The 25,672-nt window shown below is 49.5% G+C and overlaps 1 protein-coding gene across 50 annotated transcripts in view; it reads right to left on the reverse strand.

Annotated features, from left to right (window-relative positions):
• The window catches only part of MAP4K4 (mitogen-activated protein kinase kinase kinase kinase 4), a 141,599-nt gene that overhangs the window by 40,147 nt on the left and 75,780 nt on the right, over positions 1–25,672 (reverse strand). For all 50 annotated transcript variants that reach the window (XM_072951260.1, XM_072951254.1, XM_072951253.1 and 47 more), the window contains exons 4-10: positions 15,897–16,022; positions 14,427–14,537; positions 10,745–10,835; positions 8,889–9,019; positions 6,703–6,757; positions 5,087–5,165; positions 1,658–1,833 (exon numbers count right to left, since the gene is read on the reverse strand). In XM_072951260.1, the coding sequence (XP_072807361.1) occupies positions 1,658–1,833; positions 5,087–5,165; positions 6,703–6,757; positions 8,889–9,019; positions 10,745–10,835; positions 14,427–14,537; positions 15,897–16,022 (769 nt within the window). The remainder of the gene's footprint in view (positions 1–1,657; positions 1,834–5,086; positions 5,166–6,702; positions 6,758–8,888; positions 9,020–10,744; positions 10,836–14,426; positions 14,538–15,896; positions 16,023–25,672) is intronic.

The raw sequence follows: 25,672 nt of genomic DNA on the forward strand, positions 1-25,672 counted from the left end.
GCAGCAGCCCGCTTCACTGGGCCCTGCCCTCAGCGCGAGTACCTGACTCACAGCGAGCCCTTTCACTCCAGGGAGCAATCAGGGCCGAACAGGCTGAAGGGACTTATCAATTCATAAACAAAGCACACATCTCTAACTTCTTCCAGAGATATGTACGTCTTCAGAGATGCCTAAGGAAAATCGGCTTCCTGGTAAGAAAAACGGGCCTGAGAACTTAAAAGATGGCTCAGTCTATACTGTACACAGCTGGCAATATCTGTTACGTGTATTTATGTCTTTACGCCTGACATCAGTTCTTTCCTATGCTAGGAAATCAAAACTATGTGATTTTAAAGAACTCAAAAATAGGCTAGCTTCCCAGGGAAATTCCAACCTAAATAATCCCGGGAATCCTTTAAATAGGTACTCACATACTTAAACTTCTGTACTATGAACTCAGCGATTGGCGAGAGGTATGGGGAAGGTGAACGAAGGCAAAGAGGCTCTTCTGTCACCATGACCTGAAGACAGGGAAGGAAGGTGGAGGGCTCCCCTGCCCACACCTGCGGGGGTCATGGGTGATGGGGATACGCGAGGTGCCATGAGCCCGATCGGAGTCAGCACTCCAGGACTGTCTGCTATTATTTAAAAAGCAGTGGGAAAGTGATCCAATATGCAAATAACCTTTTCCCAAAAAAAGCTTTCTTTCGTTCTCAAACTTTAGTTCACTTTATTACAAGTGCATAGCTTAGTGTATGAAGCTTAATTACTTTCATGGTCAAATGTATCAGAGAGCAAAGAAGTTCTGATGACCATCAGTGATGAGTTAACTCTGAGTACCGCACTTGTGTCAGGTCGGAAACGACTCTGGGAAAAAGCTCAGCACAGGCCTCCAAGGATGCCTCCGACCAACTATTTACTCCTTGAACTTGTTCTTTTTAGTTTCTTCTTTGGCCTTGAAATTTCACTGTCCAATAAAGTTCATTAGTGGGACACCAGTTCTCCAATGTTGTTCTGTAAAGTCACGGTGAGAATTCATGGGACAAGAAGGTCAATGTGAGCCCGGGGCTCCAAGAAGAGGCTCAGGGAAGATGGTGGTGAAGCTGGGCCGGCACCTCACTGGGCAGGAGGCGCCGCTGAACCCACAGAACACGTCAGCACAGAGCACTTGGAGCCTTAAGCAAAGGGCACAAGCACACACTTGTGCTGCAGGGGAAGAAGAGAAAGCCGCTGGGCTGCACGTGGGGCCCAGGCCCCCCACATCACGGGGCCGTGCGAAGCTGAGCACCCTGGGGCTCTGAGCGGGAGAGGAAGGGGGGTGAACACACCATGGTGATGCTCACGGCTGGCGCACGAGGCCCTGTGTGACGTGCACAGAACGCGAGGTCCACAGTGAAGTAAAAGGCGCAGCAGAACAGACCACTCCTGACGAGGAGCCAGAGAGCAGCCGCCAGCTGCCTGGCCGTGGGGCCGGCGGCATGCCACGCAGCTCCGGTCACCTCGGCTGGAGCCCGGCTGGCCCCTCGGCCCACCCCTGCACGCAGAGCAGAGACTGACGGCTCAGGCCCCGGCCAGGTGAGCCCACACTGACAGGTGGGAAGGAGTAATGCATGCTGGCCGGCAAGAACGCAAAAAAATCTTTCATGTTTTAAGATGTAAATAAAAACCGGTTTAATACCTTTCTCTCCCCTCTTCTTTCTGGTCCGGTCTATGTGGTCCTTAAGCTGGATTCTAACTTGCCTTTCATTCGGCTGGTCCCTTATGAAAGGATGTTTCAAAAGCTGCTCAGTGGAGGGCCGCTGCAGGTAATTCTTCACCAGACACCCTTCTATAAAACTAAAAAACTTCTTTGACCTAGAAGAGGAAGTAGAAAAGACCATCAAACTTCTACCACCAAGAGCAAAGCTCCAAAATGTCAATGACTCACAAGCTTGAAAACAAAGAAGGGCTTCAGAATCCACTGTGAACGACACTCCGCAAAAGCACAGGAATGAAACAGGAACAGAAGCAGGACCGCGGCCAGGAGTGGCCCTGAAACACGGCTGAGGAGCTGCACGCACACCGGGGGCCACAGAGGCAGCTGACGTCACGGGAGGGGCGTCAAGGGAGCAGAGAGGGGTTTTGCTACTAGGAAGGGGACAGAGGATAGACGTCTGGACCTAGACGACGAGGGCACACGTAGGTAAGAAAGGGAGCCGAGGCAGCGACCAAACACGGGGCCTGAACCTGCAACATGACGTTTCCATCAGCTTGGAACCAGTTCCTGTATCAGTTTTCTCTGCTGAACGCAGAGGTAGAAACGACAGTGTGGGGGGCGATGGCTCTACTGTCACACTGACCCTGCAGCCCCCTGACTCCCCTGTTTCCCCATCTCTGGCTCATGATGACCCCTCACTAGCCTTGGCCACGACACCGTCCCTCACCCGATCTCCTGAGACTCAGCTCAGGCATCTTCTCTCTGGGAGCCTTCCCCCTGGGGCTGCCTGCCTGAAACACCCTGCACGTTTCACGCTCATGTGTCTATCTCCCCCCGGACTGAACAGTACAGGTCAGGCCTGGTTCCTACTTTTCAGCTTGTCGGCAATGCCAAGCTCTGAGCAGGCAGACTACAGTAGTTAGGTGTGGAATAAATTTTTGTTGAATGAATGAGTTATTTGGTCTTTAAAAATGTGATTGAGAAAATTAGCTCAGTTCTTTCCAATTATCTCACTGCTCTGAGGAATCACTTCTATTGTCTTCTATTTTATTCAAACTTACTATTTCTGTTCTATTCAACAGACATTTATGCATCAACGACTAACCTGTACACTCGGCTCTGTAAGAGACAGCACACAGAAGATAAAGGGAGGAAATGCACAAACACACAACAGCGGATGTGCAGTCACACTTAAGAGAGGAAGGAAAAGGAACCACAGTGACAGTGGATGGGGCGAGACATCAAGGAAAAGGAGGGCGCGAGACGTTCCAAGACGGGGGAGAGAAGCCATCACCCCGGAGTGACAGGGACATCACAGATGAGGCAGCGGAGCACTAGGGAATGATGAATCGTTTCCTGATGTGAGTGTGAAAAGCAGACAGATACAAAAAGAGGTTCAGGTCAGCTCAGAAAAGGGCCCACACAGCCACTCACACAGGCTGCTACTTACTCTGTGGTTAAAGAGGAACGTGGAAGATTCCACACAGTTGTGGCAGAATGCTCTAACACAGAGACCCCCAAGCCCCACTGCCCACAGGGTGATTTGGGAGTTTATTAAAACTATAAATGCCCAAGTCACTCCTCAGACCGAACAAACCAGAAACTAAGGTTGGAGCCCTGAGTTTAAAAAACTCCAGATGGCTTCTCGTGTGCCATCTATATAGTCTTTAAAATCAACAACCATATTCTGCTGGAAGAGAGTTCACTGATCATCTTTCAAAAGCCCCTTCTCCAAAAACAGTGGTAGAAACTACATCGGGTGAACAGGACAGGACTCTGTGACTGTAACCCTCCCAACCCTTTAGGATGCTTAGGTAAAACCAGGCAATGACGTAAACTGGTGAGGATGCACTAATCCAGCGGAATCAGAGCCAGTTTGGTGGAAGAAGACGGGAAGAGTCTACTGTCATCGTGTCCGTCTCCCTGCTTCGTGTACCGTACACACAGCGAATCCAAAACTGCAGTAATGGACAGAATCATCAGAGTGGGCCAACGGACTAGATGTATAAGTTGCAAAATACCCTGAAGGTGGAGCATAATAAAATCCAACAGAGAGAGAAAGGGGAAAGTGAGTGCTGTTTAATAAAGCGCCCCCCAGCCCTGCGCGGACTCCCTGGCGATACCCACTACCCAGCCCACGTCTGGTTTCCAGGGCCGGCCACCCAGGGAAGCCCACCATTTACCACGTTTTAATACAGGAGACCAGCTGGGGCTAAAACCATTGCAACTGTAAAGCCTTAAAGAACCTCTCCGAGAACTGGCAGAACCAGACCACCTCATTTACCTGGAGCTGAATGTGGTCAAAGACAGGATAAAGGAGGGGGAGAATCCTGCCAGCAGACAAAGGTGGGGAAGGATGGAGAGCGGTGCTCAGCAGAGCACAGGGAGGAGCGTGAAGGAAACAGGAGGGAAACCACGGTGGGCATGTCCACACCCACGGACAGGAAGGACTCCAGAACATCAGAAGGTGAGCCACCAAGTGGAACAGAGCAGACGAACAGCTAGAAGACCGCGTCCAGAAGAGAAGGAGGCCCGAAGTGGAGGTCCTGAGCCCATTTCAGAATTAGAGGCAGGAACCTCAGAGGAGACAACACTAACTGGAAACTGGTGAGAACAGTGAGAATAGTTTCAGAAAGGGAAAAAGTCCACAGCAGGTAAGACAGACAGACAGCCGAGCGCAGGAAGCAGGGACAGGCAAGGAGGGAGGAGAGCACGCGCACACAGGGACCGACAGGAAGGGAACAGAAAAGCTCTCAGGGGGCAGCAAGTGGGTGAAACTCTCAGGCAAAAAACAAAGCACTGCCTCTCCCTCCAAGGTGTTAGAACCAGACCAAAGCAGCACCTCCCCACGCTGCTGCAAGTCTTCCCGCCCTCGCCAGGGGCGTCACCACCAACTCCCTCCGCCGGGATCAGCTCCTGTTTAGCAAATGCACGAGGAAGGGGCAGCCCGGGAAGAGGGCCACTCCTCCGACGCAGTCTGCCGGGACGAAAACGGGCACCTCGAATTCAATGTCCTGCAATGATTACAGTGAACGCCTCCGTGGATTTTACAATGCTATTTCCACTGAGGAACTTTAAGTCGAGACAGCTCTGCTATTTAATGTAAACATGTTTAGAAATACATGACACTGAAAGTGTGCTTAAATATTACAACGGAACTTTTTTCTCGAACCACATTCTGGTGTTTCATACAGTCACTTGTTACCATTTTATAATTCGAGGACAATTTATCAAGAAAAAAATACATTAAAAAAATAAACCAATACTCTTTTTAACTGGCGTCTTGGAGCACCGGCTCGTGTTCCTGGGCAATCAGAATGGCAAGGATTTTGTCTTGAAGTAAAACTAAAAAGGAACATCTTTCTTTTACAGGAAAAGAACAAGAACGACAAGAAAGCACACACAGCTTACCATTTTTTGGACTTCAGCCGGGGAGGAGGGTTTCTGGGGATGAGAAACAGTGCCCTCATTGGATGCATGTCACAGAGAGCTGGGGAGAGGAGACGCGTGTCAGTGCAGCACTCCCGTGACTCGCCCCGGTTCCCGGCTCACCCGTGACACCACACGCTCTGCCCATCGTCTGACTGACCCGCTTCACCTCAAGCAGTCCAGACACCTGGTTATGAGGCCTCGACACGGCCCGAACCCCCCGCTTAAACACAGCAAAACGTAAGGTGGACAAGAGCAACAAGAATACCGCTTCAAAGGGACACGGGAAGGCCTCATAAATCAGAGCTAAATGCTGGCGCAAAGCCCTAAAGGGGTGAACAGCTTAGGTTCCTACCCCATCTATAAGACGACAATGAAAATCATTTTATTTTCATGCGGTTGCTTTGAGCAGTAAATTGGACGCTGCCTAAAGGCCATCGTCACACGATGCCTGGAACACAGTGAGCCCTGAGCCCTCCAGGAACGGTCTCTGTTCGCTGTTACAGCTAGCGTTACCGCGGAAAAGCAGAAACGTGGAAGTGAGACGGAACTGTTCAATTCTGCGCACTTACTGTCTGTACTGTGATCACCTGCCCAGTGAAGGCGTGTCAGGGGCACGTGCGCCCGTGAGTCTGTCACAACGGGCATTTCCGTGTTTGTTTACCTTCACGGGAATCTTACACGGCAGCTGGGGCATGGGGCCAGAGGGAAAGAGAGGACTAGTCCCACCGGGAAATAAAACTGAGACACAGGGTCGGGCAGTGCTGCCCTGTCTCAGGTCCTCGGGGGACACGGTGACCAAGACAGACGGCCGCTTCTGCAAGGCAAACTAGTTCTTAGCTGTGGGCAGTCTTCCTTCATTCATTCAACAAATACTTATTCAGCAGCAACTATGCACCAGACAGTCAGGCATTCTTTGTGTTCTCTGCAATTCTACCCTGCCCCTGATTAAAAATCAGTTCTGGGGGAGGTTACAGCTCAGGGGTAGAGCGCGTGCTTAGCATACACAAGGTCCTGGGTTCAATCCCCAGTCCCTCCCTCTAAAAAAAAATAAGTAAATAAATTACTTCCCCCCGCCAAAAAAAATTTAATAAAAATGAGTCAATTACAAAAGAAAAATCTAAGCTATTGAAAAATTAATTTTATGAAGCTGTCACTGATTTAACCCAAAGCAGAAGCAAAATTTCACAGGTAATCCAAAAAAAAAAAAAAATTACTCTACAGGTGAAAAACTATGCCTCTATTTGTAAAGTCAAAACATAATACTGACAGTTCCTGTGTTAGAACCAGCTTCACTGAATATCCAATTTAAACTGGAAAAAGAAAAAGTACTGCTTGTTACCTGCTGTCAGAACAATTTCAGGTCACACGTCTGATTACAAGTTAAATAAAGGATAATGTAGCCTACAGACCTCAGGGAGATGTTCAAAAGGAACGATGCCTGCCAAGAATGGCTGTTACACCTGAACTCCACTGCACTTAGGATTCCTTCATCTAAACGCCCTTCAAGGAGAAGTTCCTCCCGAAGCGTTCTTTCTGAAGCCATGAAACCAGGTTTAAGTCACAGACCACAACCAGGTTCAAAAGAGGCTACTTACGGGGAGCGCCTTCTGCCATCTCGATGGCGGTGATGCCACAAGACCACAGGTCACTCTGCAGAACAAAGCAGGATGTGAGGCCATGAACTCTCCACCGCTGGCCATCCACACAGACAACATACATGCACTCGTGGGTGTATAAACCGAGACGAAGCTCGCCAGGAAATGAAAAGCACATACACATCTGGAAGAGCACCTTCCAAATGAATGAGCAGATGACACAACGAAGACAAAGCTGGCTGTTAACCAGAGCCACCCCGGCCTACGGGGAACTAGACGCGGTCCACGCGACAGCTTCTCCGACGGCCGCAGCAGGCTCTGCGCACCAGTGTCCCTTCGGGTCTTTACAAGCAGTAGGTAGCTTAGACTCCCAACCCTGACAGCTGTTGATTCTTATGTTTCACGACAATATCTCACACTTAATTAAGATGTCAAAAGTTTAAAGGCTAGAAAGTACGCTTTATAAAAGGTCTGCAGCTGAATTAATAAGACCTACCCTAGCTCACTAAACTCCATCTCCCTTCAAACGCAGGAAGGGATGTGTGGTAAGCTAAGTGCATGCAATCTTCTGATTCCCCTGAAACACTAATTTAAAAACTCGAACTTTATTTTCTACTCAAATGCAAGATCCACAAGGGCAGGCACTTTCATTGTTTCATTTATCTTTGCGCCTCCGGAACCATGACTACCACGGGGCAGACGCTCAATATACACTAGATGAAGTTTTATCAGCCAACTTCTTAAAACCCAAATGAGATTTTCTTAAAGCAGGTAACGGATGGTCATCATCACGAGCCTTCTTTTGTTTATATGCTATACTAACAAAGAAACTGCTTAAAGTTGCTCAGCTTAAGGGTTTTCCTAAATAACCTGTAACATATTCTTTATCACAAGAGGTAAGGACAGGCCCGTGGGTTGCCCCTTTATTGTTATGGGGTTTTCTACACTATCAAGTGCGAAGGGTGGTTCACGACCTGAACCCAGTGACTGGCCTCCGCAGCAGCAGTGGTGGGGCAGTGGTCCACGCCCCTGGAGGGATGCGTCACACACCACACCCATCTCCTCCGAGGGCACCTTGCTAAGGCCTTCCTGGATACTAACTGAGCCTTTCCAGTTTACAGGAAAACAAGCTAAATGACATTACAAAGACTGCAGAGCTAACATTCAGAAATGGTAAGATAAATCTAAAAGGTGGAACACTGCCTCTTCAGCAAGTCAGGGACAAAGGGTAGAGTCGGATGCGGGATATTCTCAATTAGAAGATATCTAGCAGCCAAACAACCAAATCCAGCATCTCGTCCTGCACTGAACACTGGTCTGGACAGACCAGCTGTAAGCCAGCTGGTCTAACTATGGACTCTACTAAGAAATCATTCTTAAGTAAAGCTATGATAATATTTTGGATGTCAGAAAACGTTTTGAGATTCTGGAGACACACAATGATGAAACAAAGAGTGACAAGCTGTAAAGTCTATCACCTATTTTAAAATGCTTCAACATATAAAAAAATAAAATAAATATTCCTCTCCATAGACTTAAATTGAGTTTCCATAACTGGGCATTTATAGTAAATACTGAAATACACTGGGGACTGTTAAGATATGAATTCATTTTTGAATACCATTAACAGGTACATCGACAACTCTAACTCATTTAAGGCAAGAGAATTTTTTAAAAACATATTCAACCTGAGTCTGATGATCAAATATGGGTTTTACATCAGGATCAAAAAGTGCATTATCAATGTAAGTCCCTAGAGGTCACTCTAACAGTTTAAATCCACTTGTGCACCAAAGCGAAGCCGTCAAGCTCTGTAACGATGCTCTCAGGCTTCACGGAGACGAAGCTACTGCTATACAGTCTGACAAAACTTTAAAAATAATAAACATCTGATTATAATATACTCTTCAAGGTAAAAAGGATAGCAAACAGGGCAGAAGCATTTACTCACTCAGGGCAAACAACAGTGACTGCCCCTCGCCTGGAAAGCAGCATCTCACTCAGTAACACAACAGAGGCGACACAGGATGGACCAAAGCAAGCCTCCCGACACTGTCCCAGCAGAGGGGCACCTGCCGCAGGGGCCATGCGGTCCTCCCGGGGCGGCAGGCAGGCAGGCAGGGAGGAGGGGGCAGAGCCCACTCTCAGGGCTGTTGGGCCCCACGGAGGCCGGGCAGGAGCCTTACTCTGTAATCGTAGGTGGCATCCGGGTTCTCGTCGCAGGCGATGACCTCGGGAGCCATCCAGTAGGGGGTCCCAATGAACGTGTTTCTCCTCCCGACAGTCCTGTCCAGCTGAGCACTCACCCCAAAATCGACTGCGGCAGGAAGAGGATAATTAACAAACATGTAAAATACAGGCAAAGAAAGGTGAGGGCAGGGGTCTTCAGAGTAAACCAGACAGAAATCCGGCTCGGATGTGCAACCTCCGGGCACCATCTGCAGAGCAAACCCACCAGGGGCAAGATGCTCGTCCAGCCCAGAGGCTCCCGGGAGGCCGGGCCTGCCACCGCCCTGAGCTTCCTGACAGCAGCCACCAGACGGACTTCCGGGTGGACCGGATCTCCAGTGCTCTCAGGGAGCGAGCCTGCTGCGGACGAGATCACGTCCCAGAAAACCCGAGTCAGGAGAGCTGCCAGAGACCCACGTGACATACGCGGCACAAACCACAGACAGAGAAGGTTTTCTGGAAAGAACAGCACCTTACATAGGAGATGCTGAATTAAACAACGACAATCAAGCCAAGACACTGAGAAACCGCTCCCCAAGTAGCTGGGCCTCCGACGTCCCACCCAGCTGGCTGACGAGGCAATCTACAGGGAAGCTCAAGGACAGAGGCAGACATGGCAGGAAGGCCTCAACTCTAATGGAACGCCCGCCAACGCTGACCCCGCGCACAAGGCCACTACCCCGCAGGAGTGCATGCCGGAGGGCCGGGGGTACTGTGCACAGGACCACTCAGGAAACTACCTGGCCAGGAGGTGGGCACACGTGCTTCTGAGACAGACACAGAGGCCAGGCGGTGAGTGCAGGTCACAGTCACCAAGTGGCTGTCGAGGGACTGTCCCACCACGGGGACAGCGCAGGGAGCACAGAGCCTGCTGGGCCATTAGCAGGGAGGTCAAGCTGAGCGCCTCCTGTCTTCGCTTAGAGGGGCAGACTGTCCCTCCACAGCTGACCAGTAAATGCGGCGTCAGGCAAGAAGGCAGTGAGGGAGATGGCAAGTCTACGACCATGCCTGAGATTTCAAAGGGACTTAACACTCATTCTGTTTAAAAATTTGACAGATGCCTTCGATGAACGCACGATGGGAACGAGCTGAGATCCAGGTAAGGGAAACAGGACACAGAAAAGAACCACTGTAAGAGCATCTCCAGGAAGACACTGTGGGCCCCATGTACACATTTACTGAGCACTTACTACATTCAAGGCCCTATGCTGGGTGCTGGGTAAGAATACTCCAGGTCAGACAATCCTAGCCACTGACTGCTGATAAGGCAGAAACATAAGCAAACAAACAGCTATATAATTATAAACTGTGCTCAGCATTATGGAGGGGACAAGCAGTAGGACCCAACACAGAACAGAGGGTCAGGGAGGACCTCTGAGAGTGAGGAAAATAGACGGAAACGTGGGAGCTGGGGCAAGGGTTCCCCAGGAGTGTTCCGGGAACATATGTGGGAAAGATTGAGGCAAGTGCCAAGGAAGTTATAAAATGAGTGACTGAGGAAGAGAGGCAAAGGAGGCTCATAGGCTGAGGCCGGAGAGCAGCAGGGGCCATGGTAAGATGTGGGGGTTTCATTCCAAGTGAAACAGGAAGTCATTAATGGTCTCCACGCAGGACAGTGATACAAGGCCTGATTTAAATGTCTGTGTACCATTCAGGGGAAGGAGTTTGGAGCAGGCTGAGCAATAAGCCCCGTTCCCAACACTCAGACAGACAGAAGTGGAGAGCGTAGGCGAGGAGAGCGCTGGCAGCTAATGGCACCCAGGCAGGGAGGGCCACCAGTGTGCGTGCATCACGTGACACGCCCGTCACATACCAAGTTTCACCTCTGCGTTCTCCGTCAGCAGCACATTCTGGCCCTTGATGTCCCGGTGAATCACGTGATGGATATGGAGATGTGCCAGGCCCTGAACAAGAAAGACAGATCTGGATTCAGCACTTTGTCACTGTAAGTAAACAGCCAGGAACACACAACACCTTTTATAGCAAAGCACACACACAGGCTAAACGTTTCTGGGACCCATACTGAAACCTACAGGTCAGTCTCAGGACATTTCCAGCCAGACATCACCAATTACACCAAGGAGACAGACAGAGGCACCCAATCCAGTGGGTCAGGGCCCCGTGGGGGCAGCGCTGCCACCTGCTGGCTGCTCCCTGAAGGCGCCTTAGATTACCATCTGCAGTGTCTCAGCTGTAATTTGTGCTATTTGCAAGCAGGGTGGTTCCTTTCCCACGCTGCTGCAAGCCTGCCCTGCTGTGGGGGAGGCCGGGGGTTTATCTGAACCCACGCAGCCCAGAGGAAAAGTGATGGGCAAGTGGGCTTTAAGGCTTGAACCCTGCCTGGTATACCCACCGAAGAGCAGCAGACCGCTGTTAATCGACCCCCGCACCTCCACCCATGTTAAACAATCCTGCCACAAAAAAGCTTTATGCTCAAATAAAATATCTCCCTTTCCCAAGGAAATAATCCTACTGGGCACACAGCACTTGTTGATGACCCTGTATCTGGACGACGCCCGGGGGTGCGCCTCCAATGGGGTGGGGGATGGGGGCGGCATCCAAATATGGTCAGAAAGACACAAAGGCATCATTCTCACAACTCCTTTCCCTGTTCTGTCTGCAGCTAGAGACCAAACCTACAGCCTGCCTCCTTAAGACCCAAGCAATCTATTAACTCCAAAATGTCTCAGCTCAAAGAAGGGAGATAAGAAGGGTTTATCCGATTTTCCCTTAATTTTTTGTGGGGTTTTATTGTCATCACTCCTTTGTAGGATAAGAATTAAACACAACATCTGTCTTAGAACACTTATTTTTCTAACACAGGGTTTTTTTTAAATCACTTACTAGTCTGCCTGTGAGGCAGCTGTCTGTTTGTTTTCCCGGCACACAGGGTGTGTAGTGTTACCACAAAGCACTGACCGGGGGACAAAGCGCTAAAAATACATGGGATCTTCGTGCTGTAGTTAGGAAGGCAGGCCCTCCTCTCAGCATGGTCTAACTGAACAGCAAAAGAAGAGATGAAAAATCACAGCTTCCCAAATTCTTTCATAATTCCTACTTGTACTACTTCAGTTCATTTTTTCATCCTGACTTTCACAAACCTCATTCTTATACTTTTACAGGATTATCTTTTAGCAACAAACGTTAAGTATCTGCGTCTTCTCAAACAAACACGGCCTGTGCGCGCTCTGGTTCCCTTCCAGCAATTCCCCTGTCCTCCGGCTTCAGGCCAGCAGCTGCTGGAGTGCTGACCAGCCCTTCAACCACGTGGGCCCGAGCTGTGCCCACCCTGAATGAGGGACGCGGTCTTCCTGCAGGAAGGGGCTGGGAGGGAGGAGGGTGCGTGCTCTACCCTCCACACCATAAGCAAAGCCCCAGCTGGCTTCCCAGCAGCGATGGCAAGTCCGGGACACAGCGAACACCCGTCCAGGAGCAAACAGACCAATGCTCAAAGCTAGGAAACATCTTCCTGCAATTCATCTCATTCGCAGAAGAAAGAAGTGGTCAGCAGTGTCCTTCAGTGCTGGTTGTGAAACTCGAAGCTGCCGTGTGGGTGGCCAACATGGAAATGGGCTGGAAGGAACACGCTGGCTCTGAGGGTGAGCCTTTGGGTCTCGAGGCTTTCAGGGAGCTGGCTGTTCTACTGATGCCCAAGGCTGACATGCCCAGGACTCAGCCTTCTGAGATCTTGACTTAACAGCACCTGAACCTAACATCACCAAGGAAAGAGGACGCCTGGGCTCTTCAGGGATCGGCCGCCTCCACCGCATCTGTGCGAAGCAGGTGAGCTACCCTCCTTCCCCAAGGCTTACCTCCTCACCAGACTGCTCTCCCTTCACCAAAACTCTTAGTAACGCCTGCGATAAATGCACGTTAGCACATGACACTGACTCTTCCAGAAGCTTTGCTTGTGTTTAGTTCATTTAACTTTTCATAGGAAAAATTCCCATTCTAGATCAAGGGCAGACGAAGGAAACTCGTTTCATGTGCCCAGAGACGTGGAAAACATCTGCTTCATATCAAGAAGATGTCTACCACTATATTCAGGTTGCTGGGGCCTCAAACAAGCCGGGCTTCCTGCACTGTCATCTGATAGCAATGGTGGTAAATAATACACTGAATCAGTTACGCACCCACGCGTTACCTTAGATGATTCATGTGCACCAGACCTCACTTAATGCTCATAATAATGGTACTTCCTTCACAGGCTAGGATCCCAATTCTACAGATGAAGGAAGTGAGTCCCGAAAGCTGACTGCGGGGCATGTGCAGAGGATGAGCAGCGGGTCTCAGACCCCCGCCTGCTCCCTCCAGCGTCCGCGCTCCTCACCGCCGGGCACCCCCCAGCTGCCCTGCTAGGAGACTGAGCCATCAAGACAATAAACCCATCCGCCCAGTGTCTGCACGTCCTCATGGCCGCGCAGGGCAGGACACTTAGCCTCCCACATTAGGGCTCCCACAGTAACCATAAAGGAGTCCTGGTATTTTAATAATGAAATCTGAATGTGACTGCAAAAGTTGGGTCTCCTACCTCACCCGCTACACCTGGTTTTCTTAAGGGAACTGTCTACTTTCAAGGGCTCTGTAAAATGCCTAAATAAAAAGAATTCTAACTGTCTCTAGGAATTCCAGATGGCATTTTTTGTAAACCTGCAGTCCTCCATGAAACTTAAACATAAAACGTGGAATAAAATTTATCTATAAATAAAGTTCATCTATTAATAAAAAATAAATTAATTCTCTTTAATTAGTGAAAGAAACCTAAGAATTAGATTTCAGTTCAACTCCAGAGGCTTTATCTTTAAAATGTGGTGGGTAAATGAAAACCCAACCAAGCAACTTTACTGTGTAGTTTAGGGGTAAAGCGGAAAGAAAAACCACGGGAAAGAGGTCCGCTGGCAGCTCACATGTGCTTCTCAAATTCGAAATTTTAAAGTGCTCTCTCTTGCCGTCAGGACGGCTCCACTGCTGAAAGGGCTCATTGAGAAGCTGCTGAAACAGTAGTTCAGACCCTTGCTCTAAGATCGTAAACCAGCTTTCCAATTGGCTGTAAATAACACTAAACATTAGAACTTTCCCTCATAAATACTGCAGCAGATCCTAACAGCTAATGCCAGAGTCCGCAGGCTGATTCTGAAAGCCAGCATTTAGCACCATAAACACTGATTTATAAGCTTACACGCAGGATTCCCATAAACACAAGAGTCAGAGATTACTTCTCCTCCCCTCCACTCTGATTTTCTTTTTATTAACTGCAGGATGAATTCGGGGAAATACAAAAAGCAAACCATTTGAAATCTAGTTCCTTTAGATGCTTGCCAGCGTCAAAACCATGATGCAGCTTAAACTATCACAGCCAGCTTGGGACACCCAGCCGTGGGCTGTCACGAGGAGAAGCACCTGCGTGGTGGCAGCCAGTGCAAAGGAACCCCGGGGGCTGGGAGGTGGAGACGGAGACCCGAGCCCCGCCCCGCTGCGCGGCAGACCCCACTCACCCTTAGGATCTCCCTGGAGATGTAGGCGATCCAGTCCTCCTTGAGCGCGTTACCCTTGGTGTTCTTCACGAGATCAGTGATGGACCCGGCCCCGCAGAACTCCATGACGAGCTGCAGGCAGACGAGGCATGCTTCGGCTCACGCGTCCTGCCCGCGGTCAGGGCAGCGCGGGTCTCAGCGCAGCCCCGGTGGGTCCAGGGGTCAGTCTAACCCCCAACACCCCACCCTTCCTAAAGGTCTGGGAGCTCGGCCGGTGTAGGGGCACCACATCACCAGGAGCTCACTTCACCACCCAGTTTACTGGGCACAGACATGGGGCCCAGGAGATCGGGGCCCCTGACACTGCACAGCACGGCCCCAGGGGGGCCCTGAACCACTCCTGGCCGTAAGCACAGCCGTGCACGGACCCCCCGCTCTCGGTCAACGCTCAGTCGTCAGACACCTCCTCCAAATACTCCCTAACGTGCTTTCTCACCTGCCAGAGTCAAAAATGTTCCATTTTTCACACACTGTGATCCTCAACTATTTTATATTACTTGGGTTTAGCACGAAAGGAAATACTATTTCTAAGCAGCACGCAATTTTAAAAACCATTATTGAACAACACCTAAATGTATAAACAACACGAAAAGTGTTATTTTTAAAGTACTTAGAAAATGAACTGAACTATTTATTCTAAAATGCTAGCTATGTTTGGATATGGGCAATGGGAATCAAAGTAGCTGTTTCCCTTTTACTTTCTTACTTGCACAAATTTACTGTGAGTATCTCACTGCTCCTCAAGTCCAGCACCTCTGGCACAGCTCACGCGGTAACCAGAGACCTGACACTATCTTAGTGTCATCATCATGAATGTAAATGTGTTCAATGAGAGATAAGGGGAATGTGCATAGATTCTATCAATTTCCCTGGAATTCAGTGCTCTTAAATAACTATTATCATTAATGTTATTAATACAGTGCTGAATTAAGTTTGTTTCTTGCAATTTGTTTCTCATTCCCACATAATAAAGATATATTCAGTTGAGATGCACACTAATTAATTTCTATAAATAAAGTTCTTATATTGCTTTTATTTTCAAGTTCCTAATTACCTTGTTATTTCATTACACTTGGCGGGGGGCAGGGTGGGTTAGGTTTACTTAATTATTTTTTTAAAGGAGGGACTGGGGATTTAACCCAGGACCTCAGGTGCGCTATGCATGCGCTCCACTTGAGCTACACCCTCCTCTGGTCTCGTGACACTTTTTTAATGTGCTGTTTTATTCCGGAAACAAAGGTACCTCTTTTCTATGCAAAATCAACATCAAAATAAACATTCAGAACACCTTCCACCCAGAAGGCCAAGAAGATAGCAGAGGTTACCCCTTTTTCTTTGCTAGTCTCTCCCCTCCCTCCGGAAGGCTCTTCATGCCCTTTGAATACAACCAAAGAGGAAATCCCCCGAAGTGCTCAGGAAATATTTGCCTACCCACAGCTGGTCATCATGTCCTGGGGGGCTCTTTTTAATGAAAGCACCGTAATACGTTGCAATATTTCTATGGTGAGAATATTTCTTCAGCATATTTATCTCCAGTTTGATTTCTTCCTCTTCATCCTTAAGAAAAAAAAAATGTGTGGTTTGAATGATAAGCGTGATTTTTACTTTCTCCACCCACAGGTGATCAGAGGCTCCCAGTCCCTCCAGGGACTGAGAGAGAGAGAGAGAGAGAGAGAGAGAGAGAGAGAGGGAGAGAGAGGGAGGGAGGGAGGGAGGGACACTTCACTCTCGAGCCAAGACTCGGGCACTTTAAGGGGACTCGATCTCTGACGTGTGACCACAAGTCGCACAAGGAATACCTGAGCACCACAGGTAGAGAAGCACCAGGAGGAGCAGAGGCTCTTCCACTAGCACGTGGCCTCAGGCAGCTCTGGGCCTCAAAAACGGGAGGGAAAAGGGACCTGGCTGATACCACTTCACCTAATTACTAGACAAGGCTGCTTCTTTTCTAGGGAAACTTTGTGAATGTAAATCGGCAGCAGGGCCCTCGGGGGGCCCGCAGTCCTGGACGGGGGTGCGCTTGGTGGAACTGGCTGCTCCCCATGACCCCCGAGATTCGGGTGGGTCCAGGAACCCTGACGCTGAGCCGTGCTTAGTGGCAGCAGGCTGTCCGAGCCTGGGCTCATCCCCTGCCTCTGCCTCTTGCTTCATTAAAATAAGGCAAGTAGACAGAGAAAGGAAGGGTGCAAGTGACATGAGAGGGAGCAGAGGAGACGCAGTGACACAGGTCTGGAAAACGCAGCAAGCTGCTCTCGTGAGCGTGCAGGGGGCCGGGCTCTGCCCTCTTCCCATACGCCAGCCTGGGCACACCGACATGGCGGCGGGGGAAAGGGCAGACCACCTGCACAGAGTCCTCCTAAGGAAGGTTTACAGGGGGCACAAGAGTGAGAGGAAAGCAGAACTAAAGTGAGAAACACAGGAGGAATGTGCAGGAAAAGAGATCAACAGCCTTGGTTAGAAAAGAGGTGTCTGAGGGAACAAAGATCTTTGACCAAAACCTTATCACCGGATCTCTAGGATTCACTCTATTTCATGTATTTTCAACAGGAAATGGGGACTGGTTCCCCACACCCCCGACTTTCCTACGCCGACACATGCACTCCACTGTAACTGATGCCCTGCCCTCCAGTCTCCAGGGGAGACTCTGGGACGCTGGCAGTGCACGCGTGTGTGCAGGTACGAGAAAGACGGTGCATGGCAGAGCATGTGCGTGTGCATGCACACACACCACACACGTGCACACACACACAGAACTCAGTCCAAACGACTCTGTCCTCTACCCTCCTCTTGAGGAGGCCACAGTCATGTCCGGACCGAAACAAAAACAAAACAAAACTCAAGGGTCACTGGAGAGCAGGCACTTGGGGAAGAAAGGGAAGGCTCCCTCCGGGTCATCTCCAGGGAGGCAGCCGCCACCCCACCCAGTGATTTAGTGCAGCTGATGCCAGTCAGCGTTTTGCACGCCCACCACGGGAGTAATGCCGCAGAAAAGGTCTTGTCTCAGGCTGGGCTACAGCTCGGGAGGGGCTTCAGCTGCATCCCTGGTGCCAGAGGAGCGGGTGCAGGGAGGACTCTGAGTCGTGGTCCTCTCCAAAAGCAGCTCTGGTCTGAGTCACAGGACAAGCCCCGTGCACTCCTCAGGGGGGTTTTATTTTTTAGTGACTCCTGTTACTTGAATTCTCTCCTTCCACTGATGGGGGTAACTGTGAAGAGAGACTGGGAGGAGACCAGAGGGCCAGAAATGTTCCAAGATAACCACCTCTCTCCCAGCAAACCCTTCCCTCCCTACAGAACAAAGCCTCCTCTGACAGCTGAACCCAAGGAGGGCAATTCACCCCCCACTCGGTCTAGGCTGGATGGGGAGAAGACTAACAAAGTGAGACGCGCAGACGTCTCTGGCAGATCTCAACACGTCGTGCAACTGAATACACACCTAGAATGAACATAGCCCACTAAGAAAGACAGTTGACACGCTTACCTGTTTTAGTTAACCACCGCCGAGCCCTTCCTTCTGTGACTGAGCTGGCAGAAAATTGACAATAGACCCCCCTTGACTTGGCCCATCCTGGTGACATCTGAGAGCATTATTCAGACCACAGCACAATGAACTAACCAAAATTAATTTCTTTGACTCAAACAGACACGTGAAAAGTTACAAACTTAAAATTCACCGACAATTCAACCAAAGAGAGGTGAACACCACTCTGCTGGAAAGATCCTGAGCAAAATGACGGCCACAGGGTCTGGGAAGGAACAGCGTGTTCTCTGAAACCAGTCAGCGCCCATCTCACCAGATCCAACAGAAAAATTATAAAATTAGCGTAACTACAATGGAAATCAGGCACCCGTGACAGCTAACTCGAGGGAAAAAAAACTGCTCTGAACACATTTCAGACAAAAAGACAAGCTCTCTAGTTTCACCGCTGAGTCAGTGGACACCTTCTGGGCTTCCACAGTCTAAGGACAATGCCCTGAGACAGGCGCCGCCACACAGGACTTTCACTAGACTCCAAGCCCTCAGAGGGCCCTCTAGCTCCTCCACCAAGTCTTCCACGAAACCCGCCGTGTCAGTGAGTCTGTATCCCTCAGCTGGCATCTGAGGGGAACACAGTAAAGAAGAAAACTGACAGCAGCACCATGCACCTGCGTGGACGTGAGGTGCGGGGGGCGCAGGGAAGTGAAGAACTCACCCCGTCTTCCTCAACATCACTCCGCCCCAGGAGACTCGTGCTTCCGTGACTCGTGCCAAGGAGTGAGGAGGCCAAAACGTCTCCGGGATAACCCCCGACCAAAGCGCACAACGCGATCGAGCAAACGAGTGGTGAGCTTACTCGAGCAATGAAGTCAAGTGAGACGGACCACTGCCTTCTCTAGGCTCTCAATGAGACTGTCCGAACCTCCCGGAGTTCCAAGCCCCAATACCACGGGTACAGGTGTCCTCAGTGGTCTATCTTGAAACAGTTCACTTTAGTCTTTGACTTCAGAATCCATGCATCTTCCTCCCCCGTTAGGGAACCTGTGGCACAGACAAGCACCTGGACTGAGGACCCAAAGCACAACCTGGAATCCGGGTCCTGACTGAGTCGGAAGCAGCCACCAGGTAAGGCCGGAGTGACCAAGGTCAAGTTCTCCACCAAGACACCTGGCTGTACCTGAGGAAACCAGCATACGTGACCTTCTTCGACATGAGAATTACTTTGAGGGGCGTTTGAAAAACAGCAGGTGTGAGGAGGGTGCCCTGACCTCCCCTTTCTTCCTGAAAGCGAGAGATAAAACTCCCCCATGAAAGGCGTCCTTCCCACACCGACTGGGAAAAGGCATTCTTATCACCAGAGCCAGAGAGCTGAGGCCAAGAGAACGCTGTACAAGCAGACCTCTCATCTTCTGCTAGCTGCCCGGTATGTCCTGGCCACTTGTCCACAACCGCCCCTCTCTGTCCAGCCTGGTGCAGACAGAGGCCTTCCCCGAGCCTTCATTTTGCTTGTGAAGGCGCCCGTGCACACATGAGACAGACGAGTTAACACACTCCTGTTTAGTTTTTCTCTTGCGTATCGTTCTTCTACTACATGGTCAAGAGTCTAGAAGGGAAGATTTTTTTTCCTCCCCTCCATAATCAAGCTGGTAATTGTATCATGAGACCAGAAAGAGCTCCGTAATCCAAAGTGCTCAGAGGATAACAAAGCACTATGTTCTTGACACCAACATTCTGCCACTCGCAACACAAGTGTGCAAGTGTGTTTAGGAACCTGCACACGTGTTTTAATGAGCACACAGAAAGAAGAAGAAGAAAGGTTACCAAAGGTTATCTCTGGATTATAGACATTTCCTTCTTTAACTTAACTTAATTTTCAACAACTGACACACATTATTTTCCTAATTAGGAGAATAAAAAAAAACCTAACAGTTTAGAAGAGTAATTTAAGAATTTAAAATGAGCTTTCTGGCAACTCACACAGTGCAGGTCCTCTGCCTCACCCCCGGACTGAGGTCCTCACGCCCTCGTGCTGTCCAGCGTCACCGCCCACCCCCCCGCTGCGGCTGCTCCCACCAGCGGTCAGCTGTAAGGGGACGCTGAGGGGAGCCTGAAGAACTGGAACCTTCCTGTTACTCTGCCCTCTACTGGGTCAGCGTTGCCTAGCACTCTGACCTCCCCGGCCACTCCTTCCTGTTGGCTACAGTGACACCAATCTAGACCCATGACTTCTTGAGATCAGAAATGCCCGAGTTTAGGTTCTTCCTGGAGCAGAGGGGAGGTAAAAGGAGCCCAAGATCAGCCATCAGGCCATCTTCACCCTGCTGACCTGCCCGGGGGGTCGGGAAGAGAATCCCGCCTCCGTCCATTGGCAGTCTTCCCTGAGCCCGTGGCAAACTCCACGAAGCCTCCCCAGCGCAAGCAGGGCCAAGAATCCTGCGCACACGAAGAGTCTCACTTAAAACCCTAAAAGCAGGCCCTCGTAAGGGATGGCCAGAAGGGCACAGCTCTGAAGGAGGGACCAGTGTGAGCAGCACCACCCGCCGTGCACTTCCTACCGGACCCACCGTGTGCGCACGTGTGCACGCAAGCCCCGGCGTACACATCTGACGCTGCCAGGCAGACAAAGGCTGGCCTCTGAAAAAGTCTTCAAGTGAAGAAGATGAAGAGAACTTTCGCTCCTGGCCAAGAAGGAGCATCAAGGACTAGAATTACTCCTGCTTAAACAACTAAAAGTAGACAAAACAGGTAAAAAAGTTTTAGGACACTGGACACCAGGGATGAAGGACAGTGAGCTGTCTTCTGACAGATGGGAACAGGAGGAAAGCCCTACAACCGCCCGGCGCTACCCTGAGAGCCCAGGATGTAGCAAAGGGAGGGGACAGCCTGTCAGAGCCCAGACGGTCCTGAGCTGAGGCTGGGAGGACATGGTGGCTGGAGTGCAGGACGGAGGCCAGGGAGGGGGCGCCGAGTCTGGACAGAGCACCCGACCTTGTGACATCGGGGGGACCCTCAAAGGATCAGGGAGCAGCACCTGCTGCCACTGGCTAGACTGGAAAAACCGTATCATTCACAGGAGTTTGGGTAGAGCTCAGGAGGCTCCTGCCACAACAGTGGGGTGAACTAGACTAAATGCTGATCTGATCCCAAGTGACCCATCTATAAAGGATCAGATAGATTTTCCTAAAAGGCCAGCCATCTTGCCTTCTGAGATGGCCAGCCTTCTGTCTATGGAGTAAGTGTCTATCTACTAGGGCCACTCTCCCTTCTGAAACGGACCATGGTCTGCCTATGGAATGTGTATCTTCCTGAATAAATCTGCTTTCGCTTAAAAGAAAAACAACAGAAAATGTCCACTACCCAATAAGGTAAAAATCACATGTCTGGCATCCATTTAAAAATTACCAGACAGGCAAAGAAACATGAACAAATACCCATTGGGTGAGGGGGGAAGGGAGAGGTTGGGAAGTAGGTGGGGAATCAACCAAAATGAACCCAAGGGATGGAATTACATAAAAACACTGAACCGCCTGCTGCCTACGTCCCTGTGGGTGGTCACCACTGTGCCTTTTGGGCTTGGGCTTCTGCCTGCGAAGGAATCTGAGACTCAGTCTGTCTTATATGATCCATTTAAAGCAAAACCTGGCACGTTTAGAAGGCAACAACTTGGATTTACAGGTGTTGCAATTCCTCAACTGGGCTGGAAGAGTAAAGACCTCCACCACCACCCACACAAAACAGAGACCATCTGTTCCCACCTCCCCACCACTAGGAGCGTATCAGCATAATTTTAAAAACTTTAAGTCACACACAGGAGAACTGAACAAAATTAATGCGCAAAATCACCCTGCTTTTGACAAGATCATTAAAACAATTTTTGTTTGACCTCAATTGCTATGTGCAAGCTATTTAGTTTATGCCTGAATCAAAAGTATAGAAACTGCCAGAATTAAGCAACTACTCTGTCCTCGGGAAAGGTGGTGACTGGGGAAGAGGGTGCTGACGGCCAGGGTCAGCACAGTGCAGTGATTTTCCAGTTCTGACTCGGGGCGTGTTAATCCAAGCAAAGATTTTCAGTATGTTTCAGGATTTTACTTGAATCTTTCCCTACCTCCCCACCTCACGAGCTACCCTAATTCCTGTTTCTATGACCATATGATACACCACAGTAGGTGAAAAGGAAAAAGAAACCAAATAATGATCACCCAGAGAAAAGTAATAAAACCTTCCTTTGGTAAATAAACTATCTTTCAAATGCTGTGGTGTTGGGCCAGAATCAGTGGTAAATACCTCCAGCCTGGCTCTTGGCGCTTCCTGGACAACAGAACCTGCAACTGTGTGCCAGTTACGTGGGTGAAGCACGCAAATGCCCTCGTGGTGCCGGGCACATAGTAGGTACTCAAGTAGGATGATCAGAAGAAAACGAACTATAACTGTCTTTTCCTCTGTGAACTGAGCATTTCCTACAATTCTGAACGCAAAGTATTCCTGTAGCAGCCTGGAAAGGGTGCCCTCCGGTGGACTCGGCCAGTGACCGTCGGGTCCCCTCCCTCTGGGCAGCAGGGGCACACCTGGGGTGACAGCTGAGAGGCCAAGCGAGGGCGCCGGCCACCAACGAGACCAACGGCCAGCCACCAAAACGGCTACTGGCTGCAAACTGTTTTCTTCCTGACTGCGTGGTTGGCTCAGGTCTGCTGCTGAAGGATGGTTAGCAACGTGTGTCCCCAAGTCCGTGTGCTGTCACCTCTGCTCACACGAGGACCCAGAGATACATGGCAGGTGCTCCTCCTGGGGAAATGCGAGAAGACGCCACAAATCCAGGTACCAGAGAGACTGAGGAGACAGGTGGCCCGCCATCCTCTATATGTGACTCAACAAGAAATAAGATGGTTCGTTGCTGAGATTGGTTCAATCAACTGTATTTAAAGCCTTAAAGAACGTCACAGGCACCACGCGGACTAACTTACCCCGCGACAGCCTTGTTTCCAGTTATTTCCATCCTGAGACATGTTCTGGTCGCAAGGCGTAGTGCTGCTGACCGCAGGCACTGCTTGTATTGCATCAGCACATAATTTTCCTTTTAAATGTGATTTTAGAAGATACACAGGATGACTGTTTAAAATGTGAATTTTATTGCACACAGGAATAAAAAGTGTTTTCCAGAAAGTAAATCTTTAATTTTCAGAGTGGAAGGCAATAATACAGGATTAAGTTTATCCAATTTAAACAAACAAAAAAAGCTTTCACAAATTGGAATATGTAAGTTCAATATCCCAACTTAACCTCACTTCTTTTACCTCCTAGAGTCCCTCATCACCCCAACCAGCAATACAGCAAGTATTTAAAGCAAAAGAAAGCTGTAAAGTCCACTTTTTAAATCACCAGAAAGATAAACGATTAACAAACCTTTTTGTCGTTCATCACTTTATATAGAACTTCAGGGCAGGGTCTACATTCACAGCTCACAAAACTGTAATAAGTCATTTTGGTCTAAAAATAGCTCCTAACTTGAGATCATGTTCCCTGGTCCACTGTTCCTCCTTCTGTGCACGCACGCCCCCCCCCCCGCGCACACACACACACACACACACACACACACACACACGGGAGTGAAGCGCAGGCCGGGGCTGCTGGGAGAGCGCTCTGGAAGGGTGGCGGGGGCCCAGATACAACAAACAGCGCCACTCCCTACAGAACAAGCAGCTCTCCCTCCCTGGGGTCACTGCCTCCCCAGGTTCTGCGTGATTGTGAAGCAAAACACATGGTGAGAGTCTGTGTGGCGCCCGGAGTCAGGCTGGCCAGGGTGGAGCGGGCGCTCTGCAACAGAGCCCTCAGGGAGGAGAGAAGCAAAGGGCTGACCTGGAGCCTGCTGTTCAGAGCTAAGATCCTCATTGGTCAATTTTAACTGAAGACAACGACATTCTTAATTACTTCAGGGAAGAAAAATCGTGCCATCTTAGAGATATATAATAAATAACAAATTCTGGAGACCTGAGTGTTTTTTAAACGGTATTTTGAACTTTTTCAAATATTATAAAAACAAGTGTCAATCCAAAGGAAAGATTTCCCCATAAGTGATTAAACATTATGTATATAAGTGACAGTATGTATAAATTCATAACATACAAACACAATTAAGGTAACATACACACATTAAACATCTATATAAACAAAACCCCCACTGGTACTATGGGATCTTCCCTAAACATTCCCTCTAAAAACACACAGGAGCTGTTGAGACATGCATCCCAGACAGAGCAGACCTCATGAGATTTGAATCAAACTAACTTCACTCTTGATTGTTTGGCCACAGTTTACAATGACGTTTCTGCTACCTGTTTTAGCAAAATGACCATTTCTTAAACTTAAAATGAAGAAAATCAGCTCATATCCATCAGCATTGGAGGACGTGACTTACAGGTAAAAAATTGAGTAAGACAATGATACTTCCAGTTCACTGAAACCTTCACCTCTGCACAGAAAATCACCTTGGGCTCTTGAATCACCTGTGTCTTCTGTACCAAGTAAGTCCCCTTGGCATCGCTCCATTATATACCAAATAACATTCACATCCTTGCAGGAGAAGACACCGACATTCTCAGACCAGATGTTTTCGGTGTGGGTGCTGCCAACCCCCAGCGGGTCCAGATTCAACAGTTACTGACTGATGGCCTACCCCTCCCCCCGTCCACCACTGTCTGCGACTATTTTATCCCAAACTGATGCTGTCTGAAAGTGGCACTAACAAGATTTCCTAACGGACAAGTAAGACAGCAAGGGAGCAGCCACAGGACTCCAAGGCTTTGTGGCCGGAGCAGAAAGCGGGAGCTTCCAACGACAGAGAGAGGCCAAGGCCGTGGGTGGGACAGGTTCACGGCAAAGACGAGGAACTCAGTGAGCCGTGTGAGCTCCAGCTCCCAGACACCGATTAGATGCTGAACAGACAGGTGACACATGAACACAGAGCTCAGAGCCAAGGCCGGTTCCCAGGCCCGGGCCCTCGGCTGGCACCTGGGACTGGGACTTGGGAGGGTTTTTGCCATTCCCAGAATTGGTAAGAGGGCCTCACTGTTCCTAGACTGAACAAACAACATGGTTTCTGCTGAACACCTACTTTCCTGCCATGAGTGTGAAATTTCTGGTACGTGCGAGGCATAGGTTGCTGTGACCAGCTCCAAATAAAACCCCTGGCACTGAGTCTCTGATGAGCTTCCCTGGGGAACAGCCCTGCACACGTGCTGTGACAGTTCACTGCTGGAGGAATTAAGCACGCCCTATGTGGCTCCACTGGGACAGGACTCCTGGAAGTTTGAGCCTGGATTCCCCGGGACTTCATCCCACGTGCCCTTCCCTTTTGCGGATTCTGCTTTGTGTCCTTCCACGGTTAGATCACAGCTGAGGGCGCAGCTGGAGGGGTCCTGCCAGTGAATCATCAAGCCTGAGGATGGTCCTGAAGACCTCCAAGACACATCCTTGCCAATCATTCCGCTAGGAATGGAAGCAAGAAGGGAGGTGTCAAGATGAAAAACAAAATTTTGCATTTATAAACCCCCCCAAAACAAGCTAGGGGGCAGACGATGGAATTATTAAAGAACAGTGTCCATATTTTTAAAAACAGCAATTTAAGATATATAAAATTTGCTGGGTTTTTTTTTTAATTCAACTATTTGTTTTACTTAGAAAAACGGCTTTGATTCATGAAGTGCCAGGATTAAACTAAGAAACTGCGGAAGCC

Source organism: Vicugna pacos, chromosome 28 (assembly GCF_048564905.1).
Source record: "Vicugna pacos chromosome 28, VicPac4, whole genome shotgun sequence".
NCBI lineage: Eukaryota > Metazoa > Chordata > Mammalia > Artiodactyla > Camelidae > Vicugna > Vicugna pacos.